This window comes from Arvicanthis niloticus, chromosome 3 (genome assembly GCF_011762505.2).
Source record: "Arvicanthis niloticus isolate mArvNil1 chromosome 3, mArvNil1.pat.X, whole genome shotgun sequence".
Classification (NCBI taxonomy): Eukaryota; Metazoa; Chordata; class Mammalia; order Rodentia; family Muridae; genus Arvicanthis; species Arvicanthis niloticus.
Window position 1 is genome coordinate 87,667,432 of NC_047660.1, and position 22,902 is coordinate 87,690,333.

Genomic DNA, 22,902 nt, shown 5'->3' on the forward strand with positions numbered 1-22,902 from the left:
TATCAAGCTCCCAGATGACTCTGATGTAAAACAGAGTATAACAAACATGGTGTTAAAACCGGATTACAGACAGATCCATATTGTGCAGCTTATACACACTTAACCAAAATGTACAAGAGTAAGCTACATGCCATGTAGGCCACAGCATGACAGAGGCTGTTTGTGGAAAGAAGGCAGGAATTTAAGAATGGGAAACCATCCAACTAAGATGTGGGCATCATTTTCCTTCTCAGTTTGATGGAAGACACAGTGAACTCATTTTATTATTCATATTTAATGTACAAAATGGTTATGCGTATTTCACAGTGAAGTTTGTACATTACAATTGAAAAAGAATAGGTTTTTTTGTTTTGTTTTGTTTTGTTTTGATCCCGGATACTCTGGTGAGCATCATGTGATACAGCTATTTCTCTTTCGTATTCTTTTTCCTCTGTTAGTTTACTGATGTTGCACCGTGGTGCTTGCATTCATCAGCAACCCTATTTGAATGAATGCTTAACTGAGGCAAGGGGAAGTTAGCTGTCCAAGCTGCTCATTTCAATGGCTGCTTGTATTTCTCTCAGTATAGCAAGTCTAGGGTTTGGAGACTCTTGCCTTGGTATGGAGGCATATACCCTGCTAACAGTGAACAGGAAGTGCTCACTTTTGTAGTAATTACCGAACCCTGCAGGGCTGGTAGGACCGAAGTAGATCTTGGCGTGAAGCTACTAGACAGACTGCTCACCTGCGTTCAGAATTAGGGTAAGGGCAGAAGTCAATCTTTCTGGTTGCATGTAAATAGCTGAGGAAATTTGCTTGAGCAGACTCCCAGATCTTGGTTGCAGATATCTCTGAATTGGCCAAGGATAGTCTAGAAGCACAAGAGAGTGAAGTAGGAGTTCACTAGCAGGGAGGACCATACTGTGACTCATGGCAAGCAGATTAGAACTGGGCCAGGGGAGACAGGAAGGTATACAAAGCTTCAGCAGATCCCCACTGTGAGGGAGGCGTGTGGAAGCTAACAGGATGTCATAGAGCTGTGCCAAGTCTTTAAAGAGTCCTGAGCATATCAGAGCAGACTGGGGCAAGTGCTGAGTCCCTACCACTGCCTATATCACAGTGTACCTTAGCTGTTCACAATAGGTGAGGAGCAGGTTGCCATGGAAGTACTGGGCCACCCTGTAGGTCACATCCTTAGCACATTTCCAGAAGATTCCTAGAGTCTGGTAGTGTGAACCGAGTGTTTCTGGTTTGTCCTATTGGCAGTTGAAGAGGCAGGAAAAGCTTAGTAAAAAGATTTCTACAAAAATGGCTATTGCCTCTACAGTGGCATTTTGCATCAAGAATGTGTGGGAAAAACAAATGGTATGAGACACCTTTTAGGTCTTCTGTCTTTTTTCTAACATCTTTATATGTAATTTCAGTTTTGTATTTTATGACACCTACATTCCTCCTTTCCTTCTGCATTCATTCTTTCATCCATTCATTCATTTACTTATTTATTATTTACATCTGTTTATTTTGTTAGTTAGAGTCATGATCTTACTCTAGGCCAGGCTGACTCAGAGTTGACAATGTAGCCCAGGCTGGCCTTGAACTTACAGCAATTCAACTTCCCTCAACTCCCCGAATGCTGGGATTACAAGCATGAGCCACTGTGACTGGCTGATAACATGCATTTTCTAGATAAGAAATCTTCCCCCAAACCCTCTTTACTTGTAGTTTAAGCAAAGTGAACTGTCTACTTGTTAGTCTTTTGATATTCCTTCTTCCCTTGAGGTTATGCTGTGATTTCTCTCATTCTCCAGCCTCTATTCATTCTCTCAGAAGGGCCTAGATCCCCAGGGCTAGAACAGAGCTGAGTGCACATGTCCAGGCTTTTTTTTTTTTTTTTTTTCCTGTGCCCACTCCTTGAATCTTTCTGTGTTCAGGAATTGTCCCTTCTGACCAATTTCTCTACTTTGATTATCTCCTGGTTGCAATCTATTGTGAATATAAATCTTAGTGACATGGGTGTAAATCCAACTTGTAACAGGTAATTCAGTATATGCATGAACTGGACAGTCTTGCTGAGGATATAGGGGTGCACTGCTTTCAAGTGGCCAGGTTGCGCTCTCTCTCTCTCTCTCTCTCTCTCTCTCTCTCTCTCTCTCTCTCTCTCTCACACACACACACACACACACACACACACACACACACCACAAAGCATCATCCTGAGACAGACCCTAGATGCTTGACTTAGCATCTTATCCCTAAACATGTTATGCTCTCATTTAAATGATTATGAAATTCCTATCACTAATTTTCTGCCTGGCTGTCTCCATTTGTACTGTCACAGGGTCTCAAAACTAGACTGGGTCATCTGCAAAAAGAAAGATTTAAAGATTATTTTAAAATACAGCAGTTTCAGTTAAATATTGACTTGGAGCGAGGCGTGAATGAAGTAATTCCTTAGAGGCAGTGAGCCTTGGATGTCCTTAGTCTGACTGCCTCACTGTTGGAGCAAGGGGTGAAAATTTGTTTCCATCTCTTCATAGTCAGTGTTAGACCCAGCTATGCAGTCTCGCATTCTCCTCTCTGTCTACCTCCCATTTGTTTCTCTCTAAGCCTTGACCCATAATGCAACCAGAAGTTTTTAGAAAGACCATTCTGATTATAGCATATTTATACCTAAAAATTCAAGCTCCTTACTAGCCCTAGGGAAAATGCGTGCTTTCTATGTTTCTGCTGTCATTTGTTTGAAGTGGCATGGTTGGACCCAACTTCCCCATCTGCCTCTCTTCCACTAATGCTTCTATGTGGAACAAAGTTCATCTATCCCCTGCATCATCTGCTCTCTGCATCATCCACTCCCTGCAGACTCAGAGTCCCAGTGATACTTTGTCCCTAATACAGGCACATGCACATGTAAGTGTGCACATTCACACACATGTGTCACATACTCACATGCAAGCATGTTTGCACACGTACATTCACACACCTTCTTTATGTCCATTATTGGGCTTAGTCTAAGTCTAATTAGAGGCCTTCTTTGGAGAGAGCTTTCCAAGGCATCTCCTTTTAAAATTTCTGTTCTTGAGGGAGAAATGACCTAATAATTGGATCCCCTTCCTAGTATTCTTAGAGTTGTTTTTAGAGCATGGCCTTAATAATTCCAAGTAAAACACGTGGTCTGTCAAGGTCTAGTGCAATAGGTGTCTTTGATCCCTTACACACTCAGTATGTTCTATGGTGAAGGATTATTATTGATATCCACTATACCTTGGTACTTACTGTAGACCAGATCTCAGAGGGAATGCTGAACAATCCTGTCTGTACCTATGGGATGGTAAGTATTGTTGTAAATAAGCAACTAATCAAATAGATAGCCAGGGCCGAATCCCCTCTGCCCACTTCAGCATTAGCTGTTTGGGCTTGTGGCCTGGATGTTTCCTAGTGACTTTTTTTAAAAAAAATTCATGAGGGTGTAAGCATGGATTTGATTATTTCTTCAGGAAATCAGTGACCCCGAGATCCTGGATCTGGTCCACAGTGCCCTTGGCAGGATGACCGTGGTCCGGCAAATCTTCCCATCTGCAAAGGACAACCAGAAATGCATGAGGAATAACCACCGTATCTCTTCCCTGCTCTGTGATCCACAGGAAGGCTACCTCCAAATGCTGCAGGTCAGTACAACACAGAGTCTCCTCCATGCACAGCTTTCACCATACCCTTGGCCTAGACAGGCAACATACTGGGTCTGCTAGGCTCTAGCTGAACACTATTACCCACCCACATTGACTAAATTGCTGCCATTCATTGAAATGGAATCCAGTTGGCTGGACACAAGTGTTTCATCTTATAGTTGCATCAGTGGTAGGTAATTATGCCTGGTATCAGCAAACAGACTGCTTGCTCACAAGGTACCTCTGATATTTAAAAGCTACATGTTTGGAGTGGGCAGATTGCTATCCCTTAGGCCTCTATGCTGAATGCCTTGTGGCAGGGGTGGGAGTAAAGACTTTCTTTGTGTTTTTCTTTGTAAGAAGTCACTTATACAGAAACTGAGCTTGTAAAACACTTACCACAGCCCTGGCACATCTGCTAAGTGCTGAGGCGTAGGTCAGCCAGATTGCTGCAGATCTCCACCAAGCAGAATGGCCAGAGAACAGGTTTATGGCATGGTCACTTGATATACCCCTTCTTAGATAAAATCTGTAAATGTTTATGTTAATATTTCAGTCACTGTCTGGATATATATATATATATATATATATATATATATATATATATATATTCTGTGGCCTAGGTATAGTAAAGAGGCATTTTGCCTGTGGGACAGATAATTTTCTGTATGAATTTTTAAGAACAACAGAGAAACACTATGGTAAATATCCACAGGCTCCCCTGAATTCACAACAAATTGGAATATGATGCACAAGAAACTTGATGATGTTAATGTGGGACATATGACATAGAATCAAAGAAAGTGTTCCCTATTGGGTTTGTGGAAATTGCCTGTAACTTTTCATGTGAGGTACACACACCACTCAGCATTTGAAATCAGGGCCACCTTCTTTCCTCAGCCAGGAATGAGGGATAGAAATTAGATTTGAGATCAGGGCTGGCGTTAATCTGTCCCATGAATGTCAGCCTTACTTAGGACCTTTGGTGTCATTACATAAGAAGATCTTTATAATGGGAAGGGGACTTGGGAATCTTGAGTGGGCTGTAGACACATGTAATTAGTGAAAGCATTAAATCCACTCTCTAATCTCATGTTGTCAGAAGGAAAAGAAAGCTTGTATCACAGATGTGCCACACGAGAGACTTGTTCTCAGTGCTTAGGAAACATAGGTGACACTGATTATAGCTGGAGCACCTGCCTTCCCTTGGTGCTCACTGTGACACAGAATACATCAATATGTTGGCAAGACAGAATAGCCAAGATCTTTCTGAAAGGGTAAGGATTTGAATAAGAAACTGGAGCATTGGCTTTGACAGAGCCATGAACTAGAGATGTTGAATTTGGTGTTAGGAAGGCTCATAACATAGTTTTCCTTTGTCTTCTTTTTTTGGGGGAATGAAAGAAGTGGCAAAAGTCAAGTGTGTCCCTCTCACTGGAACACTGCATCATTCTCCCTCTCCATGTGGGTGTGTACAAAGCTGGACAAAGGGCCAGGCAGTATGAGTATCATCACTCTGTGCAGTTGAGGGGAATACTCTTCCTTGCTGGGCCTGAGTCTCTCCTTTCCTGGATAATCTCCCAGGTTCCCTCTCCCTTGGTGAAGCTTATTCCTCTCTAGTCTCTGCCATCCTTCCCCTCTGTCACCTCCTAAACCTCTGTCCATTTTCCTGTTCTCATTAAGTTACATTGCTTCAGTTTCCCCCAAATTAGAGTCACTTTCAATTGTACATGAGCAGCACAGCATGAGGCAGAGGAGATACTTCTTGTCAAAGTCCATGATGATGCTTTGTGCTAAGAGATTGACTGTTTTTACACCTGTAAGCATCAAGCTGTCTCTAGCACTTCAGTCCTGCCTGGTGCAAAGGATCTACTCTATGGAAGAGAACAAGGGAGTCGAGAGGGCTAAGGGGAGGTTCAGTTGATGGCATCTTTACATGGCAGGTACCCAAGCATGTAACACAGACTTTGAGCTGCACACTTCAGGGCCCTCTTCCTTCTCTGTTCTTTCTGAGTCATAGGTACCACAGAAGGAGGAGAACTAAAGAAGAAGACCACTGGAACCTGTTCATAACAGTTGCATCACCACCGCCACCACTGCCACTGCCACTGCCACCACCACGGCCACCACATAAACCAGACTACCTGGGTGCAAATCCCAATCATTCTAGCTAACATTTCGTCACTTAAGATTTATTTATTTTTATTCTGTGCCTCTGTTTCTTGCATTGTCAAGCCAAGACATGAAAATCTGCTGCTATGGCAAATCTCCATGAAAATGAGAGAAAATGTGGAAATTATTTAGTACAGGGCTGGGATATTAAGAATACCATCAGATGAGGTATCCTGTACAATTAAGTTTCCACAGAAAGGCTGAACACGCCTGCATACCTGTGTCTTGGCAGGTGTAAACATTACCCTGTATAGAGAATAGTTCCTACCCCTCCATGCCTGTGTCACATGCTTTGTGACTCTCATGTCCCCATCACTTTCTCAGCTGCTCACTCACAACTGCCTTGTCTGAAGAGAACAGACCATGCTTTTATCTATTTAGCTCGTCATGAAAGACTCTGCTCACTGAAGACCATCAATAAGAATATATGAGATGAGTCTGCTAATAATCTAGGACTTGAATCCCAAGTTAAATGGTCTCTAGAAGCCTCTTTATTAGAGAGATAAGTAAAGCACTTTATTAAAGAAATCTCTTTTCTCTGTCCATTTGTTGTGTCTACATCCTTCTTTGGGGCTATGATGGGAGGGGAGTGTGGATTTATTTACTCCTCTGCCCAACACTTGGGCAGCTTGTAGATTCATCTCATTTACAAGCCCATTCCCTTCAGTTTCCTCAGAAACTATTACCACTTTTTTCTTTCCTAATGACAGTATAGAAGGCAAACTAATTTCTACTAGCCTCTAGCTGTGAGATTTATCGAAAAGACTCGAACATGCTTAGAACAACCAACTCAAGAAAAAATTGCTGTCATGGATTATTAACTTTGTCTTGATGAAATTAATGAAAATCCCTCTGGAAATGGAGCCCCCAAGTCCCTCTTCACTTCTTCCTCAGATGGCTACCCTTGGGATGTTGGTCCTAGCTTAGGGATTGTCAAAACTCAGGGAATTTTTGCAAGGTCATTCATCATCTGACTTCTCTAACAAAGGGCACTGGTCTCTGAGAGACTCTGTCTTCCTCTGTTAGCCCTATGGTCAGGGATTTCTGTTTTGAAAGCCAAGCAAGCACTATTTGCAAATCAATTTGGTTGCTATTTAGTACCAGTTTCTTCCAAGTCCTTTGGAAGAAAAATACCTAGATAAGTGGCTTCCAGTGGTGTCATTGCATTTGCCTGTGTGTGGTTGTTTATTCTTTTCTACAAAGCACTGTCTGATTTGGGTGTTTCTTGGTTTTTGTTTTCTTGACAAGTTAGTTTAGGGCTTGTCTGACTCAGCCTGTAATAAAAGTGATAACCAGTCCCCCAGAACCCTGACAATTCACTGAGATTTCCCAGGGTACCTTCCTCAGAGCAGAGTTGCCATTGTATCCGTCACTGGAACTGCCTCCTCTCCCAGTGACTTCAACTTGTAATTGAACTAACAGAAGCATTAGCACATCGCCACCCCATTTATTGAAATGTGTTTCCAGAGCTTGGCAGGAAATGACATGAACTGTGGTGTCTGGTCACTGTTCTGTCTTATCCAAGCTGTGGGATCCAATATGGTATTTTCAGGAAATGTTCCCAAGGTTGAAACTTTGGCATCTTTATGCACTTAAATGTTGTTAAATGGTTCAACAAAATCACCTCTCCCTCCGATGTTCAGTTTGCTGAAGAAAACTACTGACCTTCTTAGTCCCTGTTTCCTAGAAACTTCCAGCTCTTTCTCCTGGTGATGGGTTGTCAATCTGGTAAGAGAAGCGTTTCCTCTGGAGCACCCCCAGGCTTCCCTAACCAGCTAACTCAGAGATTTCACGTCCCTTCCAGAGCTGTACTTAATGGTAAAGACTCCAACTGGCAATTTGACAAGTACGGTGTGGAAGGCTGCATGAGTCAGGTGCATGGGTGGTCTCTGTGGGTACAGCTGCCTGCTACTCAGGTTGCAGGTGTCCACATGTGCCTTGGTAGCCGAGACAGGCTTGTATGGAGACAGATGCTCTTCCATATTCTCCCTTCTGATTCATTGGTGAACAGGCCCTCCTACAACCCCTTTACCCTCAGCTACCATCTGCTCCATCCTCTGGCCTGGCCACAGTGCCCTCTCAAGACAGGTGGGCTAGCAACAGTTTGGCACAGAGGCCTTGCCTGGGGATAGATTGTTTGTACTGGGGCATCTGGATGTCAGATTGTCCTCCCAGCTGGATCCTCTGTCGACTGCTTATCTGACATTGCTGGCCAACCAGAGCCTGTCTGCAGATTTGGTCAGAGGTCAGTGTCTGCTGTTTATCTCCATGATGTCTCCCCAAACAGCCCACTTTGCTTGATTAATGATAGAGGAGGGAAGAGCATGCTGGGCTCTTTGGATGCCTGGAGGAAATGTGGCCCTTCTTAATGAAAATCTTCTTGCATTTCTAGCTCTGGATTGTGAGGATAATGGAGTGGTGAGAGATTTCTGCTGGCCCATGTGGCTCTGACCTTGGCCTGCCATTCATCTTTCTTTTCCTTCAAGCATGATTCTTACCCTGATAATGCAGTATGCAACCATCCCTGGGCCCTCCAGAGCATGACTGGGACACAGCTGGCGTATCCTAATAAGTCTTGACTGGAATCTCAGACTTACTAAGGAGAAGTGAAGCACCAGGAGGCAGACAGTCTGGCTGTGCAGTAGGGCACACACATTGTTCTGACCTGCTCAAGCCCTTCCTTTCCTGGCCAGTGGAGGTGGCAGAGGACTCAGCCCACTGGCATCCAGACCGACTTAGACTCAAGGGGCTCTCTTGAATTTATCAGCATATTTTAGGGAAGCACGTATGTGGCATGAACTGAGGTCCTAATCCTTTCTGTAGTAAGTGAACAGGCTGCCTACACCCTGCTTTGTTAGGGCCTAAGTAAGAAATATGTTTTTTCCTGGTTCCATTTGTGCAACAAACCTATACCTGCACAAGCTGCTTGTTGTGGTTTGAATGATGTATTACCATAACATTTCTATGTATAAACCTAGCTCCCAAGGTGACTGTATTTGGGTGTAGGGGCATTGGAAACAAATGTAGTTGTCAGGGTAGAACTCTCACAAATGGGACCAGAACCACCTATAAGACTGGAGTTCTCCACTTCTGAACCAGGATGCAGGAAGAAGACATGCTATGAAGTCTTCCCTCATGAGATATTGACTCAGACAGTACCCTGATTTGGGATTTCTAGTTTCTGGGAGTGTGAAGAGTCTGTGATGTTCTGACATAGTAGTATTGCTCTAAATGGCCTTGGAGTCCATGATAGTGTCACCACTGGTCAAGTAGAGTGACTTTCCCATTGTTTCCTGTCACCCTTCTCAGGCATGTTCCTTATTTCTAAATGCTGTTCCTTCTGTCCCAGAGTTCTAGTCTCTCTCCATCAAGCAGACTCTTTATCTCCCCTTTGTCTTTCCCTCTGGTCTTACTCTTTAAGCAAATTCTTATTTTCACATGAAGATCAATTTAACAGTCTTTCTAGTGGCCTTTGTTCCTGCTGACACAGGTATGTTCCCAAATTAAACCTAGGTACTAATGTATTGGGAATTCTGTACTAATGCTTAAGAAAAAATAGCATCGATTTTTCCATTCTTGGACTTTAGTTAACTTCATGTAATTGGTCTTTGGTTCTCCAGTGGTTAAGCAGGTCCTCTTGGGTTTTTCAAGAGCTGTGGCCCCATAGAGGTTATGGCTGAGCTCTTTTTATCTGCTGCCTAGAAATGCTTCCTACATTTCTGGCTCCCTTCCTCAGAACCAAGTTTCTGCACAAATAAAAGAAATCAGAAATTTCTGCCTTACCTCATGAAGACACAGCCTTGGGTTGTGGCAGGCAATGGGGATGGAGGGTAGCCACCTGGAGCTGTCCCTTCCCTGGTACATCCTCTATACATTGCCACTCATCTCTAAGAAGAGGCATCCTCTATGCAAATAATTTCACATCTCTTTAATTCCCAAGAATAGGTTTAGAATGATCTATTGGACTGCCCTTAGTTTAGAGGAATCTATTTAAGCAGCTGTGTGTAGTGCTTAAGTTGGACATTTCTCAAATGTTCTCACGTTTCATTCTCACAAAACCCTTAAAATTGAGAATTTTGTTTTTGTTTTTTTATTAGGGGGAATGTCATATGCAAAGACCTGGGGGCCTGGGAGAATAATGGCTGATACATGGGGTGAAATTGGTTGGGGAATCAACCAGGGCACAACCCTTGGAGAGACCATTCGATAAGACATTTGTAAAGATCAACTATGGAGGGTGGAACAAGAAGGCCTGGAGCTGAGTCAGGGTGGCTGATATCTACCGTCACCTAAGGAAGGAATGGGGCTCTGGAGCCATACTATAGTAGTGGAGACTGTATGTGACCATTTGAGAAACTTCTTCACAGTTATACCCACTGAGCCCAGGCAGGAGGATGGTCTGTGTGGCAGAGTATAGAATACGATGCTTCCCACAGGTACCGGCTTGCTGCTGACTCTTGTTTTCCTAGGTTCCCTATACCTGTGGTTTTCTTCTTGAAGGATCTATGTGACAAAGGCTTTCATATTTGAGGCCTCAGTGCAGTGGGACTGTGTGTTATGATGCTAGGTTTCCTCTCAGGAACCTATCTCAGAGAACTACAGAGCTCTCCATAGACTTCTCTACCTCCAATCATATACTGCGGGCCTCCTCTTACTAGATCATCTGTGAAGTATCAGTGCACTCAGCCCTGAAAAGCCTGGCTTAAGTCTCGGTACCAAGACAGATAAGGCTTTGCTCTCAGGAGGCCAGGGGCATGTCAGCAGGTCCCAGTGAGCAGACACAGGCAGAGTCACTAATCAGAGATGATCTTTGCTTAGTCTCCTGTCCTATAAGCTACACAAGTCAGGTATAACTCCCATGTGCCTTTGAAAGGATATATGACCATGGAGTCTTGAGGAGGAAGATGGTGCTGGCAAACACAAGTTAATTTTCCATGGTCCTTATCCCCATAACCTGTGTAACAGGTTCCTGCTGGGTTCCATCTACTGAGGATACCCTGGGCCTACCTCAGCTAATTTGATTTGAATTTAGGAGCTTGCATAAGTACTTCACTTGCTCCTTCTAATCTTTTCTGTCTCTGCTGCCTCTAAGAATGAAAATACATGTGAAGACACTAGAAGGAGCCTTTGCACACAGGGTTGTTACCATCTGCATTTTGGGGTGGTGGTGGTAGAGTAACCAGGGATGTCACATTGCACCTCTCCAGGGTTCCAGATCACATTGTACTTTATCAGCATAAACAGAGATCTACGAGCATTCAACAAATGTGTTCGATGTCACTCAGCAAGTGAGTATGAGTAAGTTCTAATTCTGTGAAACTTTCTCTTCATTTCGAGAAGAGCACCAGGTTCCTCAAAGGACCTTGGACCTTTGCCTTATTCTGTCTTTGCCAGATCTGTATCTGGTATCAGGATCTGTCTGGTATAGTCTATGCACTGTATGTTTTCCCTTGCCTGATGAAATGTATGTAGTTCCTTGCTTTGATAGGAGGGAGGGAAATATAGACTCCTTCAAACCACACCTCTCTGTTTTGTGAACTATAGTTCCAGCCTGTGCTATTTATTTCCTATGAGTGAGTGTCTATGTAGCTAGGAGCTTCTTTCTTCCTAACCTCTCCTCAGCATATCTAATACTGAAACATACATCTTTCCATCTGCCTTGAAGAAAGCCTTGTCTTTATTCGTTAGGATCTGAAAGAGCACCCTGAGTATAGATTGCCTTCCTATTACATCTTATTCCTCCTTTTCTTTTCAGGAAACACACTTCTTAACATATCAGACAGTAAAAGCAGGACCTTCCATGCTTTCTGTATCTCTTAACTTGAAGCCACTATTGAAGTCTGATAAAGCAGATCATCTGTGGTTATACAGACCAATGTTGAAATGCTAATTTTTGTCCCAGGATGGGCAAGTACTGAGACATCTACCCAGGTGCAAGGACTAAGTTAAGAGAAGATGCAAACATAAGTAGGTACAAACAGCAGTGAGGAGGGGGATTAAGAAGTCATTTTCAGTAGGTTCTAAATGAGAAACAAATGAAAGATATTACCTATCAAAGTTGGAAGCAGCAAATCTCTTTTTCTCAATGCTTTATATATAGATGAAGGATTAATGTGTGCATTCTTAACCAAAAAGACCCATCAATTTGTTTGCCAGCCAATCTATCCGCCCATTCCCATCCTTTCCTCCCATATCATCCATCCAGCTACCCATCCATCCATCCGTTCACCCATCCATATATCCCATTTATCTATCTATCCATCCATCCATCCATCCATCCCACTCATCCATTTCAACTGTTCATCACTCTATCACTCAACCATTTATTATTCATCATCCACCCACCTAGGACTTATCCACCAACCCATCCGTCTACTCACCCATCTACGTACTCATTCATCTATTTATCTATCACTCCTATCTGTCTGTCTGTCTGTGGATCTGTGTCTCCACAGGGCATTCATCAATCAAACACTGATCAATCACCAGACTTGCATCTTTACTTGTGACAGGTTCCAGAGATAAACACTCAAAGAGCTCAGAGTTTAGTGAGGTAACTATGTCTATGAACTGACACCGTGTAGAATGTTATGGAGGAGGGTGCATCCGGGGTGATATGGGGGTGGTTCAGAGGCCTAGCAGTGCCTGGAAAAGATCATTTCTCAAGCCAGTTCTTTTGAACTAGAATCCATTCACTTTCCTAGGCAGACATAGTTGTGGGAGGACTCAGGGCTTTCTTTGGCCTTTCTGATTCATGTTCTGCCTTTTCCTCTTTGTTGCAGGTCTCTCGGTATTCACATGGTTGTTGAGTGCCTTAATTCACTGTGATTAGAAGTGCTGGGGGAAAAGGAAAAAGACTTTAGAGTGTCAGTCTGGGCCAAAGTTGAAGTAGCACAGTAGAGTCTGATCTGATATGGGAGTGAATCTGCAGGTGTGGGTGTGGGGCAAAGGGTCTTAGCTGACTAAATAGTACTAGCTATGAGTGGGCAGCTTAGAGCTACATGAATGTCTTAAGAAATCTTCACACCATCAAGGACTCTCATCTTCTAGTTATCCTTTTAGAAAGAAGAAAAGAAAAAAAAAAATGCTGAAACTTCATACCAGTTCTTAAGTGGTTTATATTCCCTCATAAGAACATCTCCATTACAAGTTTGTATTCCCAGGGCGGTGGGGGGGAGAAACATCAAGACAATTCTGCAGAGGTGGGTGCTCTAGAAGGCTGTTTCTCCGGTAGGATTAGGAAGAAAGTTAGTCTTGTTCCTTGAAAACATGCTCCTCTAAGCTTGAACTACCTGGGACATAGTCTTGCCAACACCTTTCTCATGTGACAGCGACAAGTTTCCAGTGGTAGGAATGTTCCTCTGATGTTTTGTCAGCATTTGTGTACTTCAGGCACCTGAAGAGTCACCATGATCCTGGCATGGACCTGGGACCCTTGTTTGGCCAGCAGTCATTAGTCTCGTGGGCACATTCCAGTCTTTTCTGTAGCATCCATTCTTATTCCAATAGCATGATGTCTGTGGTGATCACAGGAAGGATGCAGCTCAGTGGCAGACAGAACAGAGTCCTTCATCATTGGCTAGCATAAAGGAAGTGATGATCTCTTCCTGGGTGTGTTATAATACAAAGGGAGAGCTAGTTCGAACTCAAGGACAGGCCTGATACAGCAGATGTTTGTACTGATCTATACACCTCTGACTTCAGCTTCAGTTCTGAGGGACAGTTCCTATTCAGGTTTTTATCTGGGAACCAGCTTCTGTGACATCCACATTAGGATTAATAAGAGAGAAAGTGCAGGCTATAAATAATGCTTCTAACAGAAGCAGTTAGGGAAGGGTGGCTGATGAGGTAGATATACCAGGGGCTCTTACTATAGTACAAGGAGCCTATTTGATTTTCTCAGGAGTACAGTGAGGTCATGATTGTCTCCTATTTCTCTCCATTTATATCCAGTGATGTTTTTCTAAAATAACGTTAGCAGGCTACTTACTGCTCAAGTATGCAAAGAATGATCCCTTTGTCTCAGTTTGTGAGATATCAATCAGAGGTCCCAAAGCTGTCCAAGAGTGGATATTGTCTCTCCCTTGCCCTTAACGTATTCCCCAGTGTGCTTTGTTGCCTTCTTGGGTGGTGGGGGGTCCTGAGGGGAAGGCCTTGAGAGCAGGGCTTCTGTCCTCCATGCTGAGGGACCTCCTGCTCACCCCAAGCAAGAGGGTGAGCCAAACTCCTCCCATCCTTGAATTACAAGGCAGGGGATGGCTGGCTCCCTCACATCAATGTTGATCTTTACAGTAGTATTCCAGTTTCTCATTTGCCATGTCCTACATGACTTGGGTCTGGAAACCTGACTGAGGTAGCGGGGGAATGAAGAAAGGACAGACACATGTACAGAAAAGCTGGGGTCAGGTAGGCTGTGATTGAGTGGCAGCAACTACCATAACAACCTAGGATCCCGGTGCACTAATTATGTGCAGTACACATGGGGAGGCAGACTAGTCTGAGGAGGGTGTCTCTATAAGCAGACTGCTCTCGGGCTGTAAACACTAGGAGGAGGAAGATAGAGTTGCTAGTTTTTAAACACACTGGTTAATAGTTTGTTAACATTTATGTTTGCACACACAGCTAGCATTTGCAGTTGGACTAGAGGAAGGCTTGGTTAACTCTAACCTGGCCTGTATTGGGAAGGTTTTGCTAATTTGCTAATTTCCTACAAGTCAGATGCATTGGTCCTTGACATGGCCATGTCTATGCTGACAATACAGATTTCTTTAGCACTGTATCTATTTTTTTTCACATTCATTCAGGGCTTCCTCAGCTCCCCAGACTCATTATTCTCACCAGTCCTGAGATGGAGCCATGTTTCCTCTATGGGCTAGCTTCACTAAAGTTGGCCAACCTAATTTACGAATCCCAGATGCATCCATAATGTCACTGCCCATCAGACATAGGAAGACATAGGAATCTCTGCCACTTCTTCATTGCTGTACCATCACCCAGGCCACTATTCACTCTGGGTCCATCAGTGACTAGGGTGATCTTCACTATCTCCAGGCATAATCACTAGGTTTCTTGTGTATAGCTCCATCAGCGGCATCCATCTCTCCAAGTCTTCCACAATGCTCCCATTTAGCATCTTCTATAAAACCCTGCATGGCTGCATCCTGACTTCTTCTTGATCCTTTCCAGTCATATTGTTGCCACCATCACACTGAACTAAGAAGTCAGCCAAGTGAAGCTAGCACACTATCTATTTTGATAAACAGTGTTTTATTGGTACATAGCTGCACCCATTTGTTTGTGAGATGCCTCTTGCTACTTTCAGGTTTTAACTGTGATATTAAATAGTAATTAAAAGAGACTGTAAGACCCCAAGTGCCTAAAATTTTTACTATGTGATCCTTTACAGAAATTTGTATTTAAGGCTCTAATGGGGACCTTGATCCTTTATACCTTCATGATTTTGTACATATTGGGCCTCCCTTTACCCTACTCATTCTTAATTCCCTGCTCTATTACCTGAACAGGTGATACACCTGCTTGCAAGCCTTGATCATGATGCTGATCACACTGGTTCTCCTTGTTGCTACGTGGATACCCTACTCCTATTCCTGAGGCAGGTTTGGTGTTCTTCTAGCCTAACTCCTAGTTCACTTGGGTGAACTGCTGAAAACAAACACAAAGAAAACACCAGGAAGCCAGAGACTCCTTGCCCACCAAACTCACAGGACCAGGGTAGATACAGTTGCTATTCACATCACCCAGCCTTTTGCTGCTCTCCACCTCATTCTTTGGTAACACAGCAGTGGAGAAAGATTTATGCTTTTCTGTCTTTGTAGATCTCCAATCTCTACCTGTATGACAGTGTTCTGATGCTGGCCAACGCCTTCCACAGGAAGCTGGAGGACCGGAAGTGGCATAGTATGGCAAGCCTTAACTGCATACGGAAGTCTACCAAGCCATGGAATGGAGGGAGATCCATGCTAGACACGATTAAAAAGGTATGTATGAGGGAACACTGCTCTCTAAGGTTGTCCAAGGCTGGATACAAGTTCTTCATTGCACTCCTGCTTGTGTGTGTATGTGTGTGTGTATGTGTGTGTGTATTTGTTTGTGAGAGACTGCCTGAGTCCTCTCTGCAGCATTTTCTCTTTGTCACTCTCTTGTACCTATATTTAAAAGTGGAATGAATTGTAGTTCAGGGACATGTACTTCAAATGTCTCTACACTTTCAAGAGATCCAGCTCCAGAAGGCTAAATGACTGGCCCAAAGTTACAAGTAAAGTCATAGCTGCCTGTCTTGTGTCTGTCCAGTGTTCCTTCATGCAAACTATAAGTTTCAAAAAAAAGTTATCTTAGGTTGTATGGCATATGTTATTTATCCAAGATCTCATGATGTGCATATATGTGTGAATGTGCACCCATGTATACCCATGTGTGTACATGCATTATGTACATTGACATGTTTCATGTGATAAAGAGTGGAGTTTCAGAGCATGTAGGTAAAGTGAATTGGGTATCTTACAGAAGACTTGTTAGAGTGAATGGGCTTTTAGAAGCTTTAAAAGAGCATTTCGGGAAATCTACAATGCCAGGAACCTTAGCCACACTATATTATACATGGTTTCAGTTGCAGTGGATATGTTTCAGTGTTGGTTTAAGTTCACTGCAGCTCAGAGCATAGCAAGGCCTCTCTGGACTAGTGTAGTTTATGACTCTCTACTCCTGGAGGTCACAGGCAAGAAGTCTTGGTAAGAGTCACATCCCAACCTGAAAGAGAGAACGGAGAGGATCATGCTCACAACTTGCTCAGTCCCACACTGCCCACTCCTCCTATGAACCCTACTGAACTGTAGAGAGACATGGGACTGGCATGTTTACCACAGCCATTCTGTACAAGGTATTATACTCTGAAAATACTTCTTTTTCATCTGATGGGCTTTGTGCTGTGGGTCTGATTAACTTCAGGGTGAAGATGGAAGATGGGCAGTGATCTGCTCAAGACAGCAGATGTAGCAGAGCCAAGCCCAAATCAGTGCTTGTATTTGTTGCCTCACCTTAAGGCATATGTTGGGCACAAATCGTGTTGACTTTTGACTTCCCCCTTGTGGCAGGATAAGTGAATCCTCCAGAGCAGATTGCAAAAGCAAAGATAAAACTTCCATAGTGTAGAGACCAATACAATCACGTTTAAATTTCATGGCTAGCATAGTGCCAGCACATAGCAATAGTTGTAAGCACACTGGTTGCAATGATGGCAAGTAAAAGCCTTATGGATTTCTTCTGTAAGATTAAGACAGTCTGTGAAGCATTTATCTTGCTCTGATGTCCTGGGACTGCTAATAACTCTGTCATTGCTACAGGCACTCATGTCTGTTCCCTTCTTAGGATTCCATTCTCCACCACAGAAAACTTTTCCCACATCCACTTGTCTTTTTCTCCTCTCCGGCAGGGACACATCACTGGCCTCACAGGAGTTATGGAATTTCGGGAAGACAGCTCGAATCCCTACGTCCAGTTTGAAATCCTTGGCACAACCTATAGTGAGACTTTTGGCAAAGACATGCGCAAGGTAAGCTCTCTGGTCCTTATCTCCAAGTCTTCTTGCTTCAGTACCACTAAAGATGGCAGCAGATGCAGTGCCTTGGGTTTCCTGCAAGGGCTAACTCATAGAGGAAGCTCCCTCCCTGCTTTTCTTTTTTTATGCTGCTATTGATACTAGTGTTTCTGGGGGATGCTGAGGAGGAGTCACAGAGAATTTCAAGCAGGAAGTGCTAATAGAACAAACCTGAGTCCGGCATGGGTCTCTGAGAATTATTTTCTCTTCCTTGGATAAGTAGCAGGGCTGCCTGGAGGCAAATGGGGATACAAGATTTTCCCAGAGTTGAGAAGTCAGTCTGGCTTCTGAGACAATGCAAGTTGTGGTTATGGCTGGTGATAGAAGTTATAGCCAGGGTATCTGCCAGATGCAGGGCGTGAAACAAAGCCATGGGCATAAAGAATGTACTGGAAGGATGGTAGGAAGTGGGGGCGGGGTCACTGGAATCCAGTGGAAAGGAACATGAGAGGTGGGAGGACAGGATAATGCAAGGTATGGCTTGGCTTTTCATCTGATGCAGCTACAGGTGCCAGGCCTGAGGGATCTTTCCAGTGGAATGGTGTCTTTCTTATCATGGAGGACAGAGGTGTCATTATAACAGTTGAGGGCTTGGAATAGTATCTCAAAAGAGAGGCCTCAGATATATGCTCCATGAGCTTATGCAGAGTTTATAATGGGTATGAAGGAAGGGCAGACAGAGGCTGCTGCCTAGTGTCTGGTCTACGCAGCTGCCTTGTATGCTTTTCCAGAAATGTTTTGTGCAAGGTATCCATGTGCTTATTGGGGCCAGAGATTGTAGTGCTCATGTGCAGGGACTCGGTGCTCTGGGAAAGGATGAAAGCGTTCATCAATTGGTCTACCGCAGGCACAGGCTCATGTAATCACACATAACCTTTGTCACCTACGTGGGGGCAGATATCTCCACCAGTGATAATGCTTAAAGGATAAAGAATATTCTTGTAACAATGAGGCTTAATAAATTCTCATCAGAGAGGCCTATAGCCAAGAACAATGCAGAGATGGGCATGGGCAAAGTTTACATGATAATGGATGGGTGATTTTGGTTTCACTTCTAGAGGATCAGGGAAGGGGGATGAGTGTGTGGTTGGTTTTGCAGAGCAGGACAGGGGTATGATGAAAGCACATATGGGAGAACTGACTCTCTGGGGGAAAGGCCAGTGTGTTCTGGAGTCCCAGTATGAGAAGAATAGGGTCTGTCAGACATGCTGTGTTGCAAGGTGGAATTATGAGCTGATCATATCAAGTCTAGGGATGGCTGATACATAAAGCTTGACAGTATCTAAGAACCTAATGGTTTGTTTGCGGTGTTATTCAGGGGTTAATGACTATGCTGTGACATTTAATCAAATTAAAGTGTGATGGGCAGTGTCAAGGAGTTGAGGCTAGCTTATGATTCCTGTAATGGACTGCCCAAAACTGTGACCTTGGTTGAGGGATTGGGATGAATGGTTGCTACTGGTCTGGCCAAGTCTATAAGAAAAATTTTGTTGTTGTTGTTGAGATTTTCATCTCTTAAGAGGGCAAAAAGAAAGGGGAGCTCATTTGGGCTCTGTTATGATTGCAGAGTGTGGCTGTCTACTGAAATCACCGTTCACATCAGCACTGTGCATAGCTTTGCGTGCTCATCCTTGAGTGCTTTTCTGAGTAAAGCCTTGTCTGATGGTTCCTTCAGTTATCTCTCAGCCTATTCTTTTAGCTCAGCTCCAACTCTGAAGTTCCCATAGGGTGTGGAATGTTGGCACTAGTCTTCTGCTTCCTTCTCGATGGCTTACACTCGAGCCCTGTAGACCCTCATGCTTGTGCTCTGCTGGGCTCTCTGAGTCTTGGAATGAGGGGAAGCACTGTGCCATTTACTCTTCATTTCAGGTGTCTGGGCCTTCCATGTTGCTACGGCAACACTCCTTAAAAATCCCGAGCTGCAATCTCTCAGTTATAAGGAGCTTCAGAGCAGGAGGTCTAGATGTAATTGGGTTGGAAGGGAAGCTGATTTTCAAGTGGAATTTATTTTTAAATGTATTCTTTTGTCATTTAAAAATTTGCCCTTACTAACTGCATATTTCAGTTGTTATCTGTCTGCCTAGCAGCTTATCATGGGGAGCGAGAAGCTATGTGGGAGGCAAGGAATAGGATTTACTCTAGCAAATGTCTGCTATTACGACACAAACAAGAGAGAGGATGGGCTTCAGGATGAAGCAAGAAGAGCAGATAAGGAGTAGGTGCTGTCGCAGAGGACACTGTTTGAAGGTAGAGGAGGGCTTCAGTGCCCTACTAGAAAATAGTAGGAAGTCAGAATATCTTAAGAAATATGATAAATAATATTCATATAAGGATCAAAGTAACTGAGACTGAGTATGAGATTTGAAAATAGTTTTAGGGTGCTCAGAGCAACACAGTGACAGTGCAAAGACTAGACCTCTACAGAACTCCATAGACAGTTTTCTGTGACCTCTTATCACGCATAGGCACCAGGAGAACCAACTGGAAAGATGGCTGGGTACTGCTTGCTGGGTGAGGTTTGGGCTTTCCTGCCAAGATGATATTTAAATTGAAAAGCAACTACAGCAAATGAAAGCTAACAAAAAACTCAGTAGTTTTCTGAAGATGGAAAGCAAAAGGAATCATCTCAATTAAGGAACATAGTATTTTTCTTAAACCAAATACCCTTGGAGAGACATCTCTGGGAGGGTGAGTCACCCCCATGCTTTAGATTAAATGCCATTAGGAGGCTATGGTGACTCAGCCCCTGTATAGGAAGGAGTGGGTGATCACCTTTCACTGTAAAGTGCTGAGCAAATACTGATTAAATTATCTCAACCAGGAAGAGCGTTCTTCTTGAGGGAGCACTGGATGGCAAAATCAAAAGTCTATGAGATGATTCACAGCAAGCCTACAGACAAATGTTAATCTGTTACTTGGATCTGTTTGGCCTGCATCTGCCACTGGGGGCAGTATTTGCAGGGAAGTCTCTTCCCATGGCAGTGGAGTTGATTTGTTTGGAGGGCCTCCGTTCTTTATCGTATTGGTGGCATGCATTGTCAGGTCTCAGAACTGTTAAAAGCCCACAGATTTCTACCTGCTTTGATCCTCTTTGCTCAAACAGAAAACATTCTAAAAACAGTACCATTAGATGGTCTGCACAAATATCCTTAGGTTATCACATGAGCAGAAGCAGATATGTTGGAGACCAGCTACAGTAAAAATTTCCAAGATCGGAATATATGGAAACTGCTTGGCATAGAACAAGGAACATAACAGAAACTATTGAACATCTTCTGTATACAAGAGTACATCACGTATATCATCTTACGGATGCCAAGGCCATTGGGTCTTTCTAGTCCTGTCTTTGATGACTTTCAATAGTCCCTTTCCTTACATGGCCTTTCTTCAGATAAACTTTAATTCTCAGAAAGCTTCTCTTGTGAAGCAGAGAATCCAGGCAGAGGACTTATTCTGCCTGGCTCTTAGCATTGAGAACATTCCTGTTTGTTTGATCTATCAGCTTTACACACCTGAGGTCATCATTCTTTGGGTGAAGAACAGACAGACATAGCTTCCTGCCTTATAGTTTTATGGAGTATAGAAATTTGTCCCACAGAGTGCCAAAACTAGAGGCCAGAGATATGCAGCAGACCAGTGCAGCCCTAAACAAGTGTGGTTTGGATTACTAAGTTCAGTGTGCCAGGGCTGTGCCCAGCTCTTCTTTTATGCCTAGGATCAGATGCCCACTGTTTAAAAGTGTGAACTGAGTGTTGAAAACTTCACTTTTATATGAGTTTTTATGTTGGGGATGGTATTGGTGTCTGTGTGATCAATGAGAGATGGTAAACATGGATATTAGATTGTACCCTGTGCCACAAGTATGATTTTTCTGGATTGTGATACCAGTTAAAGCCCAGAAGGGCCATTTTTCTATTACCTGATCACTAAGATTGCCTGCCCTTCTGCATCCTAATGACACTGATGTGGGGCCTTGGTTTCTGCTGTTAAAACAGGATCCCCTATGTGGCAGGATGCTGGGAAATGTGCCCACTGCCTGCAGATACTTTGAATTTCACTTCCCTGGGTGGCAGCAACTTGATTAATTGGCTCCGTGGAGGGCAGTACATTTCCTGGGAAGAAGGGTGGGGAAGTGGGAGGATTGTGGGAGGAGCTTCCACACAGCCTGTGGGGTTTGCTTTAAGACTTATGCACTAGGATTAAGGAGACCCTGGGGTAGCATAGGAGAACTTGAGGAGAAAATTGAATGAGGACCAAGAGAGGTGGAAGAAGTGTTTAGCTCAGTGGCATTTGAGCTTTTTCTCTAATGTGAAGTCTGGTTATCCAGGCTTTCCCTGAGACCTGAAGATATTAGGCAGCTGTAGAGGACAGATTGTGGTTGCAGTAGGCAAGGAATTTGGGCAGGGAGATCTGTGCCTCTTTTAACAATAGCATCTCTCTGTCCCTCACATCTCTGCAGTTTGATGTACACCTTCCTTTCCTTTTTCTTTCAACTTATTTTTAAAGTAAGGATGATAGACTAAAAAACTTTAATATCTGGCTGTGCTGTGCTGGTGCTTGGAAGGCAGAGAGAGAGAGAGAGAGAGAGAGAGAGAGAGAGAGAGAGAGAGAGAGAGAGAGAGAGAGAGAGAGAGAGAGAGAGAGAGGGAAGGAAGAAGGAGGAGGAGGAGGAGGAGGAGGAGGAGGAGGAGGAGGAGGAGGAGAAACAGGAAGAGGAGGTCTAGCAGATTAACATTCTTGCAGTGTTGCAGTGTATTTCCTAAGTAAAATGTCAACTCTTCTGAGCCCCTGTGTGTGCCAGAGCTGCTTTTGACAGAGTAGCGAACCAAAACAGACACCACAGCTTCATCCCAATAAGGGCACAAGGAGAAGATGCAATTAAGTCTCTCATTTTAAGTAACATTTCATCAGTGGATGATCATTTAAGGCAGAAGGCTTTGGAAATGTAGATAAGTGAAATGGAGGATATAAGAGTTTACTAGAATCTCTAAACTAAGAAATAAAGACCATTTGCAATCTTGGTCTAATTTGTGGGTTTTCTCCTCTCTGTCTATATAGGGTTACAGAAAGTGACTGGTATATTTGATCAAGTTGTAATTTATTATATATTCATTTTATGTCCTGCCTTTCTCATTTAGTGGTGTTTTGGGAATATTTTCTCATTTCTTAAGCCATTCTTTGCAACTCTGATTTTTAAAAATGAAAATTCATCACTAAACTTATGGAAAACTATCATATATTTATTTAATTTTCTATAGGATGATATTATTATCAAGTTATAGAATGGCATCATAACAAAAATATACATGTGATTTTAAATTACATGTATATTTGTTTCTTTTTAGGGAGATTTTAAGAAGTGAATTTGCTAAACCAAGAATAATGATTATTTTGATGTATTTCATACATATTTTCAAGTCTTTTAAGGAAGAACTTAGTAATTTTCACATTCATGCCTATAGAAATCTGTGT

The 22,902-nt window shown here is 43.3% G+C and overlaps 1 protein-coding gene across 2 annotated transcripts in view; it reads left to right on the top strand.

Annotated features, from left to right (window-relative positions):
• Grid1 (glutamate ionotropic receptor delta type subunit 1) overlaps positions 1–22,902 on the top strand; it is a 714,697-nt gene that overhangs the window by 458,187 nt on the left and 233,608 nt on the right. For both annotated transcript variants that reach the window (XM_034499262.2, XM_076931489.1), the window contains exons 6-8: positions 3,474–3,644; positions 15,653–15,814; positions 17,266–17,385. In XM_034499262.2, the coding sequence (XP_034355153.1) occupies positions 3,474–3,644; positions 15,653–15,814; positions 17,266–17,385 (453 nt within the window). The remainder of the gene's footprint in view (positions 1–3,473; positions 3,645–15,652; positions 15,815–17,265; positions 17,386–22,902) is intronic.